The sequence below is a fragment of the Tachyglossus aculeatus genome, chromosome 26 (assembly GCF_015852505.1).
Source record: "Tachyglossus aculeatus isolate mTacAcu1 chromosome 26, mTacAcu1.pri, whole genome shotgun sequence".
In the NCBI taxonomy this organism is placed as follows: Eukaryota; Metazoa; Chordata; class Mammalia; order Monotremata; family Tachyglossidae; genus Tachyglossus; species Tachyglossus aculeatus.
The window spans coordinates 13,482,799-13,502,841 of record NC_052091.1 but is presented as its reverse complement, the minus strand read 5'-3'; the positions used below and the strand labels follow the sequence as shown (position 1 = coordinate 13,502,841).

At 45.9% G+C, this 20,043-nt stretch overlaps 1 protein-coding gene across 1 annotated transcript in view; it reads right to left on the bottom strand.

The window, feature by feature from the left end:
• Positions 1-20,043, bottom strand: part of PSTPIP1 (proline-serine-threonine phosphatase interacting protein 1) — a 96,615-nt gene that overhangs the window by 46,168 nt on the left and 30,404 nt on the right. Inside the window, exons 3-4 of the mRNA XM_038767275.1 lie at positions 7,147-7,247; positions 3,619-3,693 (exon numbers count right to left, since the gene is read on the bottom strand). Of these exons, the coding sequence (XP_038623203.1) occupies positions 3,619-3,693; positions 7,147-7,247 (176 nt within the window). The remainder of the gene's footprint in view (positions 1-3,618; positions 3,694-7,146; positions 7,248-20,043) is intronic.

Sequence of the window (20,043 nt, the reverse complement as noted above, 5' to 3'; positions counted from 1 at the left end):
GGCTAAAATTGCAGATCTTAGATTAACAGCTCATTAGTTCATTAGTTCATTTGTCCTCTAGATCCATGTCCCCCATTTCCACGGGTGACCGAGAATCGACTGAATAAGCAGAAACGTCGATCAGGTTTAATCCTGATTTATTCCCAGTGGCCACTAACTCAGATCCATCTCCCTGGGGTCCATATCCACTTGTTCTATTAATTTGCTGGGAGAACAAGGTGCTTAAAACTCTACCAGGACTCGTCCTGTTTGGACTTGAGGTTTTTAGTGCAATTTATTGCTCCCCTCTAAGGGCTCTCGGGTAGTAATCAATCAATCAATCAATCCTACTTATTGAGCGCTTACTGTGTGCAGAGCACTGTACTAAGCGCTTGGGAAGTACAAACTGGCAACATATAGAGACAGTCCCTACACATTAGCCCTCAGACTTCATTGTTTTAGGGGTGATGAGTGGGGAAGGGAGAGATGAAAGTTTACTGTCCCATGTACCCAACTTTCCTACATCCATCCCTAGACTTGCCATAGACCTGGGTCGGGTTTAGGACTGTCCCTCAGGAATCCAAAATATCCTTATTTGTTTTTCCCAAGGAGAAGTCCTTCCTGAACCATTGGAACACTGCTTAGTGACAAAAAGCCAGATTGAGGGATATTTGAGGATAAGGTGATTTTTCACACTATGTGGTTTTCAGCCTCTAGAGACTTGGGTCACAGAGATGGTAGAGCAAAATTTACATTTACCAGAGAGAATGATATGGGGCCTGTTCAATCCCTTCATTTTAATCAATCAATCAGTGATATTGATTTTTTTATGGTATTTGTTAAACAGTTCCTATGTGCCAAGCACTGTTCTAAGCACTGGGGTAGATTCATGATAATCAGGTTGGATCCAGTCCATGCCACACGTGGGGATTACAGTTGTAATCCCCATGTTACAGGTGAGTTCACTGAGGCCCAGAGAAGTGAAGTGATTTGCCTGAGTTCACACAGCAGACAAGTGGCAGAGCTGGGACTAGAACCCAAGTCCTTCTGATTCCCAGGCCCGTGCTCTACCCAATAGGTCATGCTAATTCTCATGCTTTCCCCCTTTTAGACTGTGAGCCCACTGTTGGGTAGGGACTGTCTCTATATGTTGCCAACTTGTACTTCCCAAGCGCTTAGTACAGTGCCCTGCACACAGTAAGCGCTCAATAAATACGATTGATGATGATGATGATGATGCTGCTGCTTCTTGATCGAGTGCTAAGTGCAGAGCACTATACAATGCGCTTGGGAGAGCACATTAAAACAGAGTTGCTAGACACATTCCCTGCTTACAACGTACTTAGGGTTTAGAGAACTGTAGAGGACTTTTAGTATGTTGACTGTTCCCTGGCATGTCCCCTCCTTAGTATTTTGGGTTACCACATTCATGTGCATTTAACCCAACCAGGAACAGGAACTGTGGGCCTCCCTCTGAGCCTCAGTTCCATAGCTCTAAGGATGGACTGAGCTATCTTACAAGAAAAGGTTCAGGAAGGACTTCTCCTTGGGAAGAACAAATAAGGATATTTGGCAAAGGCAAAGCAGCAGGGCCTACTTGAAAGAGCATGGGCCCTGGGGTCAGAATACCTGGGTTCTAATCCCAGTTCCAACACTTGTCAGCTGTGTGACCTTGGACAAGTCACTTCTCTATGTCTCAGTTACATCATCTGTAAAATTGGAATTAAAGCTGTGAGCCCCATGTGGGACATGAATTGTGTCCAACCTGATTAGCTTGTATCTACCCCAGTGCATAGTATGGTGCCTGGCACATAGTAAGCGCTTAACAAATACCATAAAAAAATGCAAAACAAAACACCTTCAGATGAATTGATAACCAACCACTCGTTCAATGTCAGTTATCAACAGTCCAATTGTCAAGAAAATCAGTCCTTGACCTGTGGCCCCAACCCTAACTCTGACTCTAACCATAACCCTAGAAGGGATTTTCGACCGGTCAGGTTACTGACAGATTGATTTTGATTTTTGGAAACACTGATAATGAGCCTCATTTGGGAGAGGGACTGTGTCCAATCTGATTGGCTTGTATCTACCCCACTGCTTAGCACATAATGAGTGCATAACAAATATCGAAAAACAACAAAACCAAAAAAAAAAGTGTCAGCATTTAGTGTTCACTGCTTTGATTTTTTTCAGTTCATTGCTCCGTACCAGAACTCCCTGGCTCTTATGAGGGCCCCCTCGGTGGGTTTGGGAGCCAGAGGTGCCAGCCTCTCCAGAACCAGGGGGCAAGAGGGGAAAACTCCCCATACTCTAGCCCTCATTATGGGCCAAATAGTCAGCCTTAGATTTCGGCAGCGGTCCCTCCCAAAGACTTGTGTTCACGTCCAGTTTCAAATTCATGACTTTCCCATTGGGCCTGTAATCTGGGACATGTCACAGGATGTGGGGGACTGCACTCTGGAAGATTTATTGGTACTTGCTTGCCATGATAGTGAACAGGAAATCATCTGTGGGGAAGAGGTCAGGCTTTCCATTAAAAACCAGCGGAAAATCATGTGCATTGTCAGAGGGACCGGGTGATAAATAGGCCCAGGGAGGAGGATGCAATTAAGGAATGAGACCTGGAGGAGAGAAGGTGGGCGACCTCATGGGGTCGTTAGCTCATTTTGTTTAGACCAGAGTCCACTCTTGGGTACCAAACTACGGTGACCCTCCGTCTTCATCTTATTCCACCTTATTACTCCATTGCTTCTTATTATTACTTATGGCTATAATGACAGGATGTCTCATTACCACTTTAATCAATAATAGCAGCCAGTTAACCCCGCTGTTTATGAAGTGAGATTCCCTGCCAATGTGTGCATACCCTTTCCCACCTTGATTTATACCCATTTTCAGCAGGTAGCCAACCAACTGAGGAGCAGGGAAGGGAGGCAAATTTTTTTGGCCTACAAAGGATTGGAAAACATGACTATAGAGGGGAGACCTGGGGACAGGGCAGTCGCAGATAATTCTACGTCCTGTTCTGCCACCTCTTGTAATCAATCAATCAATCAATCGTATTTATTGAGCGTTTCTGTGTGCAGAGCACTGTACTAAGCGCTTGGGAAGTACAAGTTGGCAACACATAGAGACAGTCCCTACCCAACAGTGGGCGCGAAGAGTCCAGAGTTGTCTCCTACTGCATGACCTTACCCCGGTTCTAACAGGTGTTTTTCTATTTCTTTGAAGTTCATCCTTCCTGGTTCTCCGAGGTTAACTGGAACCCAAAGCTGCCCACCTCTGGCCTTGTGAAACCAAGTTCATAGTAGAGGTCAAGCAGTAGGGGTGAAAATGGAAATTTGGAGCCAATCCTCCAATCTTTCCCAACTGGGCATGGAGTGCTAGATCTCGGTCAGGGATGCGGAAGCTGGATGGGCTTTGCCTGAAACGAATCAGGTCTTTAGGGAGGAAGTTTAGATTTCCCTATGTCCTCTGCAGCCCTCAAATATCGACACATCGAGGCCCTGAGTCACTGTTTATGTTCCGTTCCCAGGAAGAGCCAAGCCCCTGGCCCCTTCAAACAGGAAGCTTTTAAGAGAAAATGTCCTTCACAAAAATAAAAAGGAGAAGAGAGACAGAGGACAACTGACTTACTTGATTTCTGTTTGTCCTCCTGCTTTGCGGGCAATTTGGACTAGATCCTTCCCATATCGCTCTTCAGCTTGTGCCCTGTGAGTGACAAAATTCATTCACTGATTCCAAGTCAGAAAAAGGGAATCGAGACGAATATTAACTGGGTCAAGGAGCATCTTCAGACCAACCAACTTAAACCTTATAGCGCCGATGACAGTCTCTCGCCCGAGGGACAGAAGCTAGGCCGGAGATCCCGAATGAAGGATGTTGGCCTAAAATGTCTGCCATTTCTTTAGCTTATTTCTGAAAAGGTGTCATATACCAGCAGGCCATCAGCCCACAGTCCTCCCTCCCTCTCCTTTACAGCACACAGGCTACTCGAGATATTAGGAAAGCTGCTAGGCGGTGAGGCACTGAAACTTCTTGGGTTCTCTCAATTTGTCTTCCATGTTGAATGCGTTTGTGTGGGTGTGTGATTTGGAAACCTTGTTGCCTACCTTTCCTTGAAAATTTTCAAGAGGGATAGAAAGTAGGAGAGGTTCAGGCTCTTCAGAAGTTAGCCGGCAATTCTCGGTGTCATTTTATACCTGAGTGGGTTCTCTTGCATGTGTGTGGTTTCCCCACCCAGCCTGCCCCTTGTACATTTTCTGATTAGGTAGTGGTCCTGTTCTCTCATGAGTTCTGGCTGTCCCAAAGGGAGGAGAAACCAGAGTAGGGGGCTTAAGGAGGTTGAAGTTCCAGGGGTATGGGTCTGAGAGTGTTGTTGGGTAGGGACCCTCTCTATATGTTGCCGACTTGTACTTCCCAAGCGCTTAGTACAGTGCTCTGCACATAGTAAGCGCTCAATAAATATGAATGAATGAATGAATCTGGGAGAGGAAGGCAGGGCTGAAGGAGAGGGTGCAAGTGCCTTGTGGACAAAGTGTATGCCAGTCCAACTATGGTATATGTTAAATGCTTACTTTGTGTACTATACTAAGTGCTGGGAAAGATTCAAGATAATCAGGTGAGACCCAATCCCAGACCCACATGGGTCCCAGTTTAAGTCACCCTCTTACCTTCTCTGGGCCCCATCCAACCTTGTCCCATATAGAAGACTGCTTTGGATAGTTCCTCTAGAATCACTCAAATCAATCAATCAATCATATTTATTGAGCGCTTACTGTGTGCAGAGCACTGTACTAAGCGCTTGGGAAGTACAAGTTGGCAACATATAGAGACAGTCCCTACCCAACAGTGGGCTCACAGTCGAAAAGGGGGAGACAGAGAACAAAACCAAACATACTAACGAAATAAAATAAATAGAATAGATATGTACAAGTAAAATAAATAAATGAATAGAGTAATAAATATGTACAAACATATATACATATATACAGGTGCTGTGGGGAAGGGAAGGATGTTTTCAAGATGTTTTATGATTAGGTGTATCAACTATTCCTCACACCAACTTTAGGAAGACACCTTCCCAAAGAAGCACAGGGAAGATACGGAGTAACGGGTTTGGTGACAGAGACAGGATTAGAACGCAGAGCCTGCAAGCCTCTAGTTAGCAGCCTGGTGGAATCCTCACCATTGTCCTCTGCTAATTACAGATAAGATCCTGAGCCTGGCCAATGGTGCAGTGACCAAGGGCTGCCCTGCAGGGAGAAAGAAGGCCCAGGTTCAGACGAAGATGAGATGGCAGATTAAGGAGTTGGAGCAATTCCTTTGGCCAGTAATTCTGCTCCTCAAAGCCCCTGCCACCCTACATCAGAGCTGGCCCTGGTCAATCTTAGAGCTGGGGGCATGATACCCCAAGTTATCTCTCAGATTCTAAGTCACCCATTAAGATTGTTGTGGACCCCTGCGATGTTTGGAGTGTGGTCAAGTGTAGCTAATAAGATAACAGCAGTGGAGAGGGAGTAAAGCAAAGATAAAGTGAGGCGATTTATATGAACACTGCTATCTTATTTTGGAGCCAAAGATCAGGTATGGAACATAGAAAACACCTCAGAGGCAGTGTGGCCTAATAAGAAGGGCATGAGGCTGGGAGACGAGAACGTAGTTCTATTTCCAGCTCTGCCACTGCCGGCTGTGTGACCTTGGGCAGGTCACTTAATTTCTCGGTACTTTGATCCTTATCAGCAAACTGGAGATAAGATCCCTGCTCTTCTTCCTACCTCTTGGTCTGGCAGCCCCTTGTGGGACCGGTCAGTACTTAAATTCATTCATTCATTCGATTGTATTTATTGAGCGCTTGCTGTGTGCGGAGCACTGTACTAAGTGCTTGGAAAGTGCAATTCAGCAATAAAGAGAGACGATCCCTGCCCACACTGGGTTTACAGTCTCTAGAGAGGTCGAATGGTCTAGTGAAAAGAACAGAGGACTGGGAAATCTGGGCAAGTCATTCAGTCTTTCCAGATCTCGTTTTCCTCATCTGTAAAATGAGGATAAAATACCTGCTTTTCCTACCCCTCCAATTATGTGGGAAAGGGACTGTGTCCAATCTGATGTTTGTCTATCTACCCCAGTGCTTAGCACTAAGTAAGCACTTAACAAATACCATCACTATTCTTATCACTATATTAAGAAGGGAAACTGAGGACTGTAGAATGTAAAAAGGCCTTTAGCCTCAACCAGGCCCCTCTGAAATTCAAGGAGGGGTTCAGAAATCTGGTTATGGAGCCCTTTATTTTCAGGAGAGAGCCCAGAAAATGCCATTCTGGATAGATGTTTGAGAAGTTCCTGTAGACTGATCAGTCAATCACTCAGTGTTAGGTGCTGACATCTCCAGGAGCCTGGCAGAAGGAAGCCAGCCCCAGGCTGAGGGCCTGGAGAGATATTTCAGTGAGCTCCTCTCCTCCAGCAACCTCTAATCTAGCAATTCAGAGCCCGGTATTAAAATAGATAATTTAAAAATACCACACACATACACGCATGCACATATGCACCCACCTCTAGGTACGTTTAACACAGTCAACATCCATTTGACACACCCTGTGGCCACCCGATCTGAAGCTGTGCTAAAGTGGAGAACATTCTGGTTAACTTTCTGACGCGGCAGCCTATATGTACTCAAATCTGATCTGATATGAACAGAAGCTCCCATAGGCCTCCTGAGGACCGTGGGTATGCCCATGTACACCCAAATTCTATTTACACCTCCAAAATAACTACACGAAGAGTGTCCATGTGGCTGGATGTGGTCATCTCTTAGCTGTTTCTACTAACCGTTAAGCGCCCAAATCTACACCCTCGACAAGTGACGTCTCTCCTTTCCCACCACTTCTGGGGTCTTCAAAAGGAAGCCCAGTATTGGTCCACAAGGCCATCCAAAAGCCAAGCTCGTTGTGGGCAGAGGCTGTGTCTACCAACTCTGTTCTATTGTATGCTCCCAAGCACTTAGTACAGTGTACTGGATGCTGCAAGCTCTCAATAAATACCATTGATTGATCCCCTGTCAAGATCCTCAGGAGCACCCAATCCTCCCCCTTCCCACCCTCGCATGCACAGACACATGCACACACACACACACACACACACACACACTGCTTTCCCAGATCTTACCTCTGCTTGAGTAAGTCCTCCACATCCTTGCACATCTTCCTTCCATCCAGCAATCGCTGCAGAAGCACCTCGTAGCCCGAGTGAACGGTGAAATCTTTGCACTGAAAGCACACGACAGGGACAGGCTGATGAACTCCTTCCCTCTGCCCTGAGAGTTTACGTACAGAGAGACGGGGGAAAGCTGACCAGCTCAACCTTGTGGCCCCCAATTGGGATGGAAGTCAGGGTGGAGAAGGGCCAAATGGCCATGGGGTGCCAACATTTGGGGCTAACCTAAAGGTCTTTGCCCCTTTTTCCTGTTCATGTGGTGGGAAAAGATTCTGGGGAGGGTTACCATGGCAACTTTCCTGCTGCTGCTGCTGCTGCTGCTGCTGCTGCTGCTGCTGCTCCATCTTTGAGACAGAATTCCCTTCCCAGAATCGAGAGGGCCTGAACAGTGTTTACAGGTGTGACTTATCAGTTCCAATCAATCAACTGTATCACTGATTATTGTATCAGCCTTCTTGCTGACCTCCCAGCCTCCTGTCTCTCTCCACTCCAGTTCACACTCCACTCTGCTGCACAGATTATTTTTCTACAGAAATGTTCAGGACATGTTGCCCCACTCCTCAAGAAACTGAGGACCGTGGGTGTGCCCATGTACACCAAAATTCTGTTTACACCTCCAAAATAACTACACGAAGAGTGTCCATGTGGCTGGATGTGGTTATCTCTTAGCTGTTTCTACTAACCATTAAGTGCCCAAATCATTCATTCATTCAATCATATTTATTGAGCGCTTACTTTGTGCAGAGCACGGTACTAGGCGCTTGGAAAGTACAAATCAACGACATATAGAGGCGGTCCCTACCCAACAGTAGGATCACAGTCTAGAAGGGGGAGACAGACAACAAATCAAAACAAGTAGGTTCCAATACCATCAGAATAGATAAATAGAATTATAGCTAAATACAAATCATTAATAAAATAAATACAGTAATAAATACGTACAAGTATACTATACACAAGTGCTGTAGGGAGGGGAAGGGGGTAGGGCACAGGGAGGGAGTGGGGAGGGGAGGAAGAGTAGAGGAAAAGGGGAGGCTCAGTCTGGGAAGGCCTCCTGGAGGAGGTGAGCTCTCAGTAGGGCTTTGAAGAGAGGAAGAGCTAGTTTGGCAGATGTGTGGAGGGAGGGCATTCCAGGCCAGGGGGAGGATGTGGGCCAGAGTAGAATGAGGTACAGTGAGAAGGTTAGCAGCAGAGGAGCAGAGTGTGTGGGCTGGGCTGCAAAAGGAGAGAAGGGAGGTGAGGTAGGAGGAGGCAAGACGATGGAGAGCTTTGAAACCACTAGTGAGGAGTTTTTGCTTCATGCGTAGGTTGCTAGGCATCAACCTCCGCATCAAACAAAAAAGCCTCATTAAGCACTCAATCATCTTGCCCCCTCCCACTTCACCTCCTCAGTCTCCTACTACAACCCAGACCTCATACTTTGCTCCTCTAATGCTAACCTACTCTTTGTACCTTGATGATCATTTCTAGCCCACCACCAACCCCTTAACCACATCCTGCCTCCGGCTTGGAACCCCCTTCCTTCTCAAATCCAACAGACGATTACTCTCCCCGCTTCAAAGCCTTATTGAAGGCACAACTCCTCAAGAGGCCTTCCCTGACTTGGCCCGCTTTGCATCTTCTCCCAATCCCTTCTGCATTGCCCTGACTTGCTCCCTTTATTATCCCCCCTCCCAGCCCCACAATACTTATGTAAACATCTGTAATTCATTTATTTATTTATTTTAATGTTTCTTCCCCCCACCCCCACCCCTCCAGACTATAAGTTGGTTGTGGGCCGGGAATAGTCTGTTTATTGTTATAGTGTACTCCCCCAAGCATTTAGTACATTGCTCTGCTCACAGTAAGTGCTCAATAAATAGGATTGAATGAATGAATGAATCAGCCAATCAATCATATTTGCTGAGTGCTTACTCAGAGCATTTTACCAAGTGCTTGGGAAAGCACAATATAACAGAGTTGGTAGACATGTTCCCTGCCCACAATGAGTTTGCAGTCTAGAGGGGGAGATAGACATTAATATAAATAAATAAATTATGGATTTGTACATAAATACTGGGGGTTGAGGGAGGGGGCAAATGAAGGGAACAAATCCCTCACTTAGCACGGGTCTCCTGCTGAGCAGTTTTCTTCCCCTACATGATTCAGCTGAGGGATCAGTTCTCAGTTGACCAGGGCTCAGAGATTGGACCGAGCCGAGGAGCCACATGGCCTAGTGAAAAGAGTAGGGGCCTGGGTGTCAGAAGACCTGGGTTCTAATCCCAGCTCTGCCGACTGCTTGCTGTGTGACCTTGAGCAAGTCATTTCACATCTCTGTGCCTCAGATTCCTCAACAGTAAAATGGGGATTGTACCCTACTCCCTCCTACTTAGACTGTGAGCCCCATGTGGGACAGGACTGTGTCAAACCTGATAAACTTGTATCTACCCCAGACCTTTGAACAGTGCTTGACACATAGTAAGCGTTTAAAAAAGCAAACCCCAAGAACCATTTCTGCTCAGCAAGTTGTCAGCAGGCACAGTCAGATTGCCCTTAAAGTAGAAGAGTCACCATTTTTTGCCTTTCCCCACTCATCCCAGGGCTCCTACAAAAGAGGATGTCTATTTCCGGAAAAAAAGCCATCATCGTCTTCTCTATTTAGTCATCCGACACATTTCCGAAGGTTTGTTTGCTTCGGAGAATCTGGTGGGCGGCTGTTGTAGGGCTGCTGAAACGGGGCCCCAGCCCTCGGCACGTTTACAGGCCAGAGAGGAGGGCGTGGGAGACGCCCATTCTGGTTTCACTCTGTACCAGTTCTTAAATTCTGTGGTTCTCCTTGTGCTACCACGCACCCATTAATAAGTTTGCAGGGCCACAGCTTCCTGTCAGCTTCCTCTTTGGTGGAAACCATCGTACCAAACGATATGCAGTTCAGGCAGCCGGTGACGGGCGGAGAGAATAGGCCCAGATACTTGGAATGAGTGCCGCCCTTTGTTCTACCAGGCTGGGGGCAGGGTGGCAGGAGCCACACCGCAGGAACGCCGAAGACGAGGGGACAAGCCAAACTTTATCTCCACAACTTCCTCCCCGAGCTGAATACATGGCTGGAGCAGGGGATGGGGGAGAGAAACATATTTGAAGGGGTGCAAGTCACCGCAGCAAATCTCCCTGCCCTCCTTCAGCTCACCCAAGGTGCAGGCGGGCAGGGATGAGGGCCAGGAGAATGAAAGAGTTCCCCTGGGCAAATGGCCCCCCAAAGCGGTCTCCTCCTCCCCCAACAAGCTATTATTCATTCATTCAGTCAGTCGTATTTATTGAGTGCTTACTGTGTGCACAGCACTGTACTAAGCACTTGGGAAAGCACAATACAGCAATAAACAGTGACATTCCCTTCCCACGATGAGCTTACAGTCTAGAAGAGGGGAGACAGACATCAATACAAGTAAATAAAATGACAGATATGTACAAAAGTGCTGTGGGGCTGGAAGGTGGGGTAGAACAAAGAGAGGAAGTCAGGGCGACGCAGAAGGGAGTGGGGGATGAGGAAAAGTGGGGCTTAGTCTGGGAAGGCCTCTCGGAGGAGATGTGCCTTCAATAAGGCTTTGAAGCTGGGGTGGGTCATTGTCTGTCTGATTTGAGGAGGGAAGGCATTCCAAGCTAGAGGCAGGACGTGGGCCGGCAGTGAGACAGCCAAGACTGAGGCACAGGGAGAAGGCTAGCACTAAAGGAGTGAAATGTGCAGGCTGGATTGTAGTAGGAGAGTAACGAGGGGAGGTTGGAGCGGGCAAGGTGACTGAGTGCAGAATGTGATGGCGAAGGAAGTGCAAGTGTGTCCCAAACACAGAAATACTTAGGAAGGGAAGAGGATTCCTCTCCCCGGACAGCAGCGCTCGGCACATAGTAAGTGCTCAATAATTGCCATTGATGGACACCTTGCCCCAGGAGCCCCAAATGCCCACAGACCTGGGGATGTAGGGGAGGGCATAGCTCCCAAGGGATGCCCAGTTTAAAGGAAGGAAAAGAGAAACCCAAACCAAACGTACACTTGCCATTCCTGAAGCAGAGCCAGGGTTGAGCAGGACAGCCAGGTCAGCCGGCTCCTCCCTGCCTTGTCAGGAGCTCCCATCCCAGGGAAGGGGCCGAGGCATCTAAACTGGTCACTGGCCTGGAATCACATCTACCCTCCTCCTCCTCCATCCGGACCCGCCGTGGCCAAGTCACTCAGAGTCACAAGTGACCAGACTTTTCCTGGGAAGTAGCACCGATGCTGGAGTGACGCTTCTGGAACAGCAGAAGCCTCACTTCCCCCAGGTCTCTCCCCAGGAACCCCGGGATGGCAATGCCAAGCCACCCACTGCACTTCAATCTCATCTATCATCATGCTGCTGACCTCCTGCCTCCCCCTTCATATCCAACTTCACCTTCCAAGCCTGATTGAAGGCACACCTCCTCCAAGAGGCCTTCCCAGTCTAATCCCTCATTTCCCTTCCTCCCTCTTCCTTCTTTGATCTGTACTTTAAGCACTTGATATTCACCCCACCTTCAGCTCCACAACACTTAATGTACATATCTGTATTTTATTTTAATGTCAGTCTTCCTATCTAGACTGTAAGCTCATTGTGTGCAGGGAACATATCTACCAACATTATTGCGTGGTACTCTCCCAAGCATTTAGTTCAGTGCTCTGCACACGGTAAGCGCTCAATAAATACCATTAATTCAACCACATGGACGAAGTACTTTTGCTAGTCATGAGCAAAAGGTGTTGAGAACAGTATTTTTAGGCTGTGGAAGTGCAAATGCACACGGCAGTGGCCAATTGTAACCATGACAAATAAACCTCAGGTTGTTTACAGCAACACATCTAACCCCTTAATAATGATAATGATAATGATAGAGGTATTTGTTAAGTGATGCTATGTGCCAAACATTGTACTAAACCCTGGGGTAGATACAAGATAATCAGGTCCAACAAAGTCCCTATTTTACATGAGGCTCGCAGTCTACGGAGAAGAGGAGGAAGAAGCAGCATGGCCTTCGGGAAATAGCACAGGCCTAGGAGTCGGAAGACCTGGCTTGTAAACTCGGCTCTGATACTTGCCTGCTGTGCGACTTTGGGCAAGTCACTCCTCTATGTCTCAGTGCCCTTATCTGCAAAATGGGGATTCAATGCCTGTTCTCCCTTCTACTTAGAATGCGAGCGTCATATGGGATCTTCTGATCACGTATCTACCCCATTGCTTAGTTCAGTGCTTGGCATTTAGTAAACACTTAACAAAAATCACGATTATTAACAAGTATTTCATTCCCATTTTACAGCTGAGGAAACTGAATCACAGAGAAGTTAAATGACTTTCCCAAGGTCACACAACAGGCAAGTAGTGGAGCTGTGATTAGAACCCAGATCCTCTGACTCTTATTTCCATGCTTTTTCCACTAGGTCCAGCTGCTTCTTTCCAGTTACTCATAACTTTCCAAGGGGAAAAGGTTGCCTTTCGGGGTAGAAATTTTCCATGCTCTATCTTAACTGAGTGATGAATAATCGGGGGACAAGTTTAAGCAAAGTTTGCTTTGGCAAAATAGAGCGCTGGAATGTACAAGTGAGTTGGGGTTAAATGGCTCGTTCGTCAGAGGATCTTTGCCTTTTTAGGTTCACTAAGGATCCTTTAGTACAGCCTTGCAAATAGCTTCTTGCCTTCCTCCTCGCAATCGCTAAACACTGATGACAAAAAATTAATGCCTCCATCATCCCTTCATTCTCTGAGGGTAGCCTCCAGCTGAAGGTGTTCCCTTAGAAGAAGCCCACATTGCTTAGTGGAAAGAGTGTGTGGTTGGGAATTCATGGATTCTAATCCCAGTTCTGTCGCTGTCCTCCTGTGTGACCTTGGGCAAGTCACTTAACTTCTCTGAGCTCAGTTACCTCATCTGTAAAATGGGGTTTAAGACTGTGAGTCCCATATGGGACAGCGACTCTGTCAAATCTGATTAGCTTGTATCTACTCCAGTGCTCAAAACAGTGGTTGACACATAGTAAGTGCTTAACAAATACCATTATTATTATTATCATTATTATTATTTGTTTGTGAGCTTTGTGTGGGACAGGAACTCTGTCTGGTCTGATTATAGGCAGACCCTATGATTCATCCATGATTTGATCCTTGAAAATCTGGCTGTGTTGTGGGGTATGTTTTCCCAAAGGCTGAGATGTTATTGATCAATCAATCAATGGTATTTTTTGAGCACTTGCTATGTACTGAGTACTGTTCTAACAGTACTTAGATCTTGTACAATACAAGATCAACAGATATGTTCCCTGCCCATAATGAGTTTAAAGTCTACATTAGGAATCTGTTCCAAAACCTCAGAGAAAACAATATGAAGTTCTTTTTTGTGTGATATACTGCTGTGTGAAGCATCATTGAACTATTATTTAATCTTTGTTAAAATAATTGAAAGCATAATACCATAGCATTAGCTAAATGAGTCATAGTATAATTTGAGTCTTTGCAGGAGGCTGAAAAAAATAGAAGCTTATTCTGCTGTTAGTGGTAGTAGTTTGCCCATTTTAAAGAAGAATTTGTCCAATTTAGTTTGAACAGTGGCCTTTTTATTGTCTTAATAATTTACCTCATAGCAGACCAACTTCAACCAAAGACTTCTTCATGCCTCTGAACTCCACTTTCCATCAATCGTTTTTATAAATTAATCTGTTTTCTTTAATTAAAATGGATGCAAGGCTTCCTAATCCCCAAATCTTAGCTGGTGGTGCCCAGACGATACCTACTTCATCCCATTTGGCTAATCGCAATGATGCATCGTATTGTCAGGATGTTAAAAAATAGTAGACTGTTCCTCAAACTTGTATGTAACATGAGGGGGCTGTACCCTGGGGTATGTCTGTAACTTGTCTCGATGCAAGTGCTAAGCACAGCACTCAGCACGTAGTATGGTAATTTGGGCCTTCAGTAGAGTAGTGGTAAGACTGCATCCATTGAGGGCAAGTGTCTTGAAGAGAATTTCCTGCACACGTAATAATAATAATAATAATGGTATTTGTTAAGCGCTTACTATTTGCTGGTTACTGTACTAAGTGCTGGGGCGAATACAAGCAAATCAGGTTGGACACAGTCCCTGTCCCTCGTGGGGCTCAGAGTCTCAATCCCCATTTTACAGATGAGGTAACTGAGCCCCAGAGAAGTGAAGTGACTTGCCCAAGGTCATACAGCAGACAAATGGCAGAGCCGGGATTAGAACCCATGATCTTCTAACTCCCAGCCTTGCTCTATCCATTACGCCATGCTGCTTCTTGCTTCATCTGTGAAAAGACTGTGGAATACCTTTTCTGGCCACCTACCAGTTGCTCAGATACCAATGGCTTTTTTAGTTTCTCTAACGCTTTCAAATGGGCACGATCATTCAGTTTCACCTGCTACCTGCCAGCACCTGCTCGCCACTGAAGGAGAGGGCACTATTTGTTTTTAAAGAGCTCAAATCAGGGCCTCAAGAGGGGCCTTTTCCAAAAAAGCACCCTGAGAGGCTGGAACAAATTCACCCATCCTCCCCACTCTAATGCAAAGCTATCCCTCTGCTCATTGACCCAGGTGGAAGCAAGAGTTTTTGCGAGCGGGTATCTTATCCCCATTTTACAGATAATGAAGCGAGGCACAGAGAGGTTGAGTGACCTGCCCAAAGTCACCCAGCAGCTTTCTGATAAAATGGAGAAATAAAATGGAGAAAAGATGAAGTCAGCTCGGGGAAGATGGGAGGATGGAGAAAATTCAAATCAGCTGAAACTTTCCGCTGGGCCCGGTCCCCAGTCGGAAAATTTCTTGATGTTTTGGAGGGAAGTGATGAAATACACCTCGGCCAGGGAGAGGCTGAATTTGGTAATATGCAGTGTGCAATTTCCACTCCACTCAGAGTTATTGATGTGATTGCTTCTGTGACAGGGTTTCAGGAGCTTGTTATTTTCCCAGTTAGGTTCCTATCCCAGAGACGCCAGCAACTTCTTCACCGAGAGATGCCGGTGACTTAGGGTCCATTTACGCTAGAAGTCTAGAGGCTCTGCTCGTCCATGTTCATTAATGTGGGGTCAGTATCAATATCTCTCAGGCTGGGTTTTCATTCCGGAAGAAACTCAAAAAGTGGATGCCAGCTGCTACTTAATTATTATTTGATTTTCTTTGGTTGTCGCCAATTCAACTAGAGTGAAAGGGAGTCTTCATCCACACCAGTGGCCGCACTAAGAATTCCACGGTTTACAAGTAGACTTCTTAAAGATTCCTCCCTGGTAGGAATCTCAGCCAGCACATCTTTTAGATGAAGGAAATTTAGAAAAGCAAAACTTCCCTACATGAGAGGAATCTCTCCCATTGCTGGCTGATCCAACTGACAGAAATTAGTGGCCTGCATTCCAGGAGAAAATTGGAGAACAGAGGTCAATAACTCCCGTCTCCTCCTGCATGACACCAAATCACCTCTGGCCATGGTCCTCAGTTCTCTGGAGTTCTCTTTCTGAGATCCCTGGAAGTGCTCCGGGAAGAAAATGACGTGTCCGCGTAGCTCCCAACCCATTTTGGCTTGTCAGAAGGCAGGGGGATGGACTAGATGAGTTCCCAAGATCTTTCCCAGTCTAATTATTCAATAAGCCAGATTCTCCCCGGGGACTCAATTTCCTCCTTGCTAAAATAGGTGCTCAGTAGGAACATTTAAGCTTTTAGCTTTCAGGACACCAAGGACTTTGTTGCCCGGCTGCTTGGGGCTAAACAGTTCCCTGTGATCAGGACAATGGAGAAGTGATTCAGGGCTTTCATCCTTAGGACCCCAGGTCAGGACTGGAAAATCCCAGTGGGCAGTTGGGAGCCAGGTAGGAGTACAGGGCAGAGGAAGAAAAATTTCTGCTTTTCACACAATTTCTGCTTTTCACACACCTCCCTCTCCCTCTCCTCCCCATCATGCACCCCACTCCCAAGTCTCTGACTGAGGCTTCTCAGTCCAACCGCAAGGACTTCCAAGGAATAATGGCTTGAATGGGGCCTCGCAAGAGGACTGGAGCTCACGGTGGAGCTTTGTGATTTTTTTATTTACTCGAGGAAAATGTAGAAAAACAAAGTCTATTTTACCGAGAAGCCCTCACCCTGCACCCTCCCCAAACAGAAAGCACTTAATCATTCTCCTGTTAGTAACCGGGCTCCTGAAGTGGTCGACAAAGGAGACCAGTGGTGATGGCCACCCGTGACCTGATCCCCCACCACCACTGGAGAAGACGTAGATATAGCTTGTATCCTAGAACCAGGGAGGCAGTGGAGGAGAGAGCAGCGGGCAAGACATGGTAACCCTGCCTACAGGAGACAAGTTAGGTGAGAATCACAGCAGAAGCACTTAAAAGGCTGAAATTCCCAGGGAGAATTCCAGTTATTCACTGAGTTCTCATCCTGAGGAGAATTGCCAAAAAGGAAGACCAAGCTGTCATTTAGGTTTGAACGATTACTTCCTGAGTCACCTTGAGGTGTCTGGCACCTCTTTGCCTAAAGAGGAAGTAAAAGAAGAGCCCTAAAAAGGGATCCGGATGCTATGGGTGATCATATTGTTTCTCCAGAAGGGAAGTGTGAGACCTTTCAGACAACAACAGTAATAATGATGGTATTTTCCAAGTGCTTACTGTGTGCCAAGCACTGTTCCAAGCGCTGGGGTAGCTACAAGGTAATCAGGTTATCTCACGTGGAGCTCACAGTCGTAATCCCCCACTTTTACAGATGAGGTAATTGAAGCACAGAGAAGTTAAGTGACTTGCCCAAGGTCACACAGGAAACAAGTGGTAGAGCAGGGTTTAGAACCCATGACCTCTGACTCCCAAGCCCGTGCTCTTTCCACTGAGCCACGCTGCTTCTAGAGACCTGCTTGTCACTTGAGGTTTTTCCTGAGCCCTGGGCGGTCCAGAGGAGCATTTGGGTTTGGGAAGTAGACCAAGAGTGTTTGAGGTGTCATGGCTGGAGGGGGATCCCTCCAAGAGACAAGTCTGTGGGTGCAGAAGGGGAGAGAACAGAAACATAAAGACCCGATGAAGTGCTGAACACTTGCTTGGATTCGTGAGAAGTTAGGAAGGAAGGGAAACTGACACCGTGACCTTGACATTTAGCCAAGCCAAAGGGGCTTCAGAAGGAACCCAATCAGCACAACTTCTGGAGAGACCCATTCCTCAATTGTGTGAACAAGTTTGCAAGAAAAAAAAAAGATACAAATTAAAAACACCATCTCCCAAATGACATTCTGCTCATTAATTTTAATGCGGGGTTACGTTTTAATTTATTTATGGAAATAGTTAAAGGATACTTTTGTAATCCTAGTAAAGTCTTAAGAATTGGGGAATCTCGTTATACCGCTTAGCTATTAAATCTTCCCTGTAAAACGGGGTGACACCTGTGTGTGTGTGTGTGTGTCTGTGTGTGTGTGTGTGAAAGAGGGAGAGAGAGAGAGAATTATGGAGTTGATAGCCTACAGAAAAAAGGGTGAATGAGGTTCTGCAGTAATAAGGATTATTTATAAAGCTTGAGCCTTCACCCCCTGCCAACAGGCTTGGGGCAGGGCATTAGCAATTATTGTAGAGCTAGAATTATTTACATTTTTTCATTCACCTCTCACCGAGTTGCAAAACACACAAATACAGACCGAGAGGGTAATTAAATATTTATTAACTGGGACTCAAATTTACGATATAACCAACGGCAACAATCCTTCCCTTGCTCAGACAACCTCTGTCTCTGCAGGCATGTTCCACACTAGCCCCTAAGAATTAAGAATATGCTGACTCAGCTGAGTCACCAAAGGAGGCAAACTCCAGAGATGTAGAAACTTCCTGGTTCAAGTTTAGTTTTTAGTCCTACATAGAGCTATGGTTTCAGGAAGATAACAGTTTAGCTGGAGAAGTGCCAAGGGACACCAGTTTCATTTATTTACTCCCTGGGTTATCTCCTGAGGTACCAGGCTGGTAAGGAAAAAAAGAATCCGTGGACTGGAGAATTTTTGACTTATTTGCAAGTCTATTTTAAAACATCAGAAAGGCATCTAGGGAGCTGGAGAAAGGTAGTTGGGAAGATGTAGTTAGACAGAGAAAGCTCCTTCAAAGGGAAAGAGATTTGAATATAATCCTTGGGGGGACTGTGGTCAGAGGTGAGCACAGTGAGATAAAAATGATCAATCAATCAGTGATATTTGTTGAGCATCTCATGCAGAGCACTGTACTAAGTGTTTGGGAGAGTATAATATATATTATAGGCTTTGTTAAGCTCTTACTATGTGCCAAACACTGTACTAAGCACTCGGGTAGATATGGGATAATCAGGTCAGACATGGTCTCTGTCCCACGAGTCTCACCATCTAACGAGGAGGGAAGTCAAGTATTTCATCCCCATTTTCAGAGGAAGTAACTGAGGCACAGAGAAGTCAAGTGACTTGTCCAAGGACACTCAGCAGGCAAGTAGCAGAGATGGGATGAGAACCCACGTCCTCTAAATCCCAGGCACTCGTTCTCTATTAGGCCACACTGGACAACTGTGGTTTTAGCAGTGCCGAGAGTGCGATGGATATTTGTTAATCTTGAACACAGAAAGGAAAGGGAAACTGGACTATGAAATATTGGTTCAACTGGGAGAGTTTTGAAAGAATTGAGCAGACATGTAATAATAACTGTGGTATTTGTTCAGTGCTCACTCTACGCCAGGCCTGTGGAGTGCCTGGCACATAGTAAGCGCTGAACAAATACCATAATTATTAAGCAATGGGGTAGATACAAAATAATTGGCTTGGACATAGTCCCTGTCCCACATTCATTCATTTGTTCAATCGTATTTATTGAGCGCTTACTGTGTGCAGAGCACTGTACTAAGCGCTTGGGAAGTCCAAGTTGGCAACATATAGAGATGGTCCCTACCCAACAGTGGGCTCACAGTCTAGAAATAATAATAATGATGGCATTTATTAAGTGCTTACTAGGTGCAAAGCACTGTTCTAAGCGCTGGGGAGGTTACAAGGTGATCAGGTTGTCCCACGGGGGGCTCACAGTCTTCATCCCCATTTTACAGATGAGGTAACTGAGGCCCAGAGAAGTTAAGTGATTTGCCAAAGTCACACAGCTGACAATTGGCAGAGCCGGGATTTGTACCCATGACCTCTGACTCCAAAGCCCGCGATCTTTCCACCAAGCCACGCTGCAAGTGGCCATTAGAAAGCATTTAGAGCTTTCTCTTTTGGTTCTTCATTTAATTTCATCTTTAGCCTCTGATCCAGGGCTTGTTATCAGGAACGTCCAATACCGGCAAACCCCTAAGGATGCTTTTTTACATACTCAGTGCCAGCTCTTCTGGAGAGAGAAATGTCAATAAATTAGCTAAATGAACCTCATGTAATGTGTATTCAGGTCATTTAAACTACCCGTAGAAGTTCCAGTGGGCTAAAGCTATCCGTTCCTGCAGTGCAAATATATAATCAGATGTTGGGAGATTAAAACTTAGAGTCATCTCCCTGGGAGATGAGATGAGATGAGATCCCTTCAAAGGCAAAGAAATCTATATTTACCCGAATGAGGAGACTGAATGACAGGCAAGAGCTGGAAGCCTACGGATTCGTTCTGGAAACTTGGGGCTTAACACATTTCAGTAAAAGTCCTTTCTGCTTGATCAATCAATTATGTTGTCTCTCCCCAGACATTTCCAAGTTTCCTTTAACAGCAAGGCCTAGGTTTCCAGTGATTTCAGAACCAGGTGAAGAAAAATATCGCAATCTGGCCATGGATCCACTGGAATGTATCATTATTAGAGGTATTTATTGAGGACCTACTGAATACGAAGCCCTGAACTAAGCATTTGGGAGACT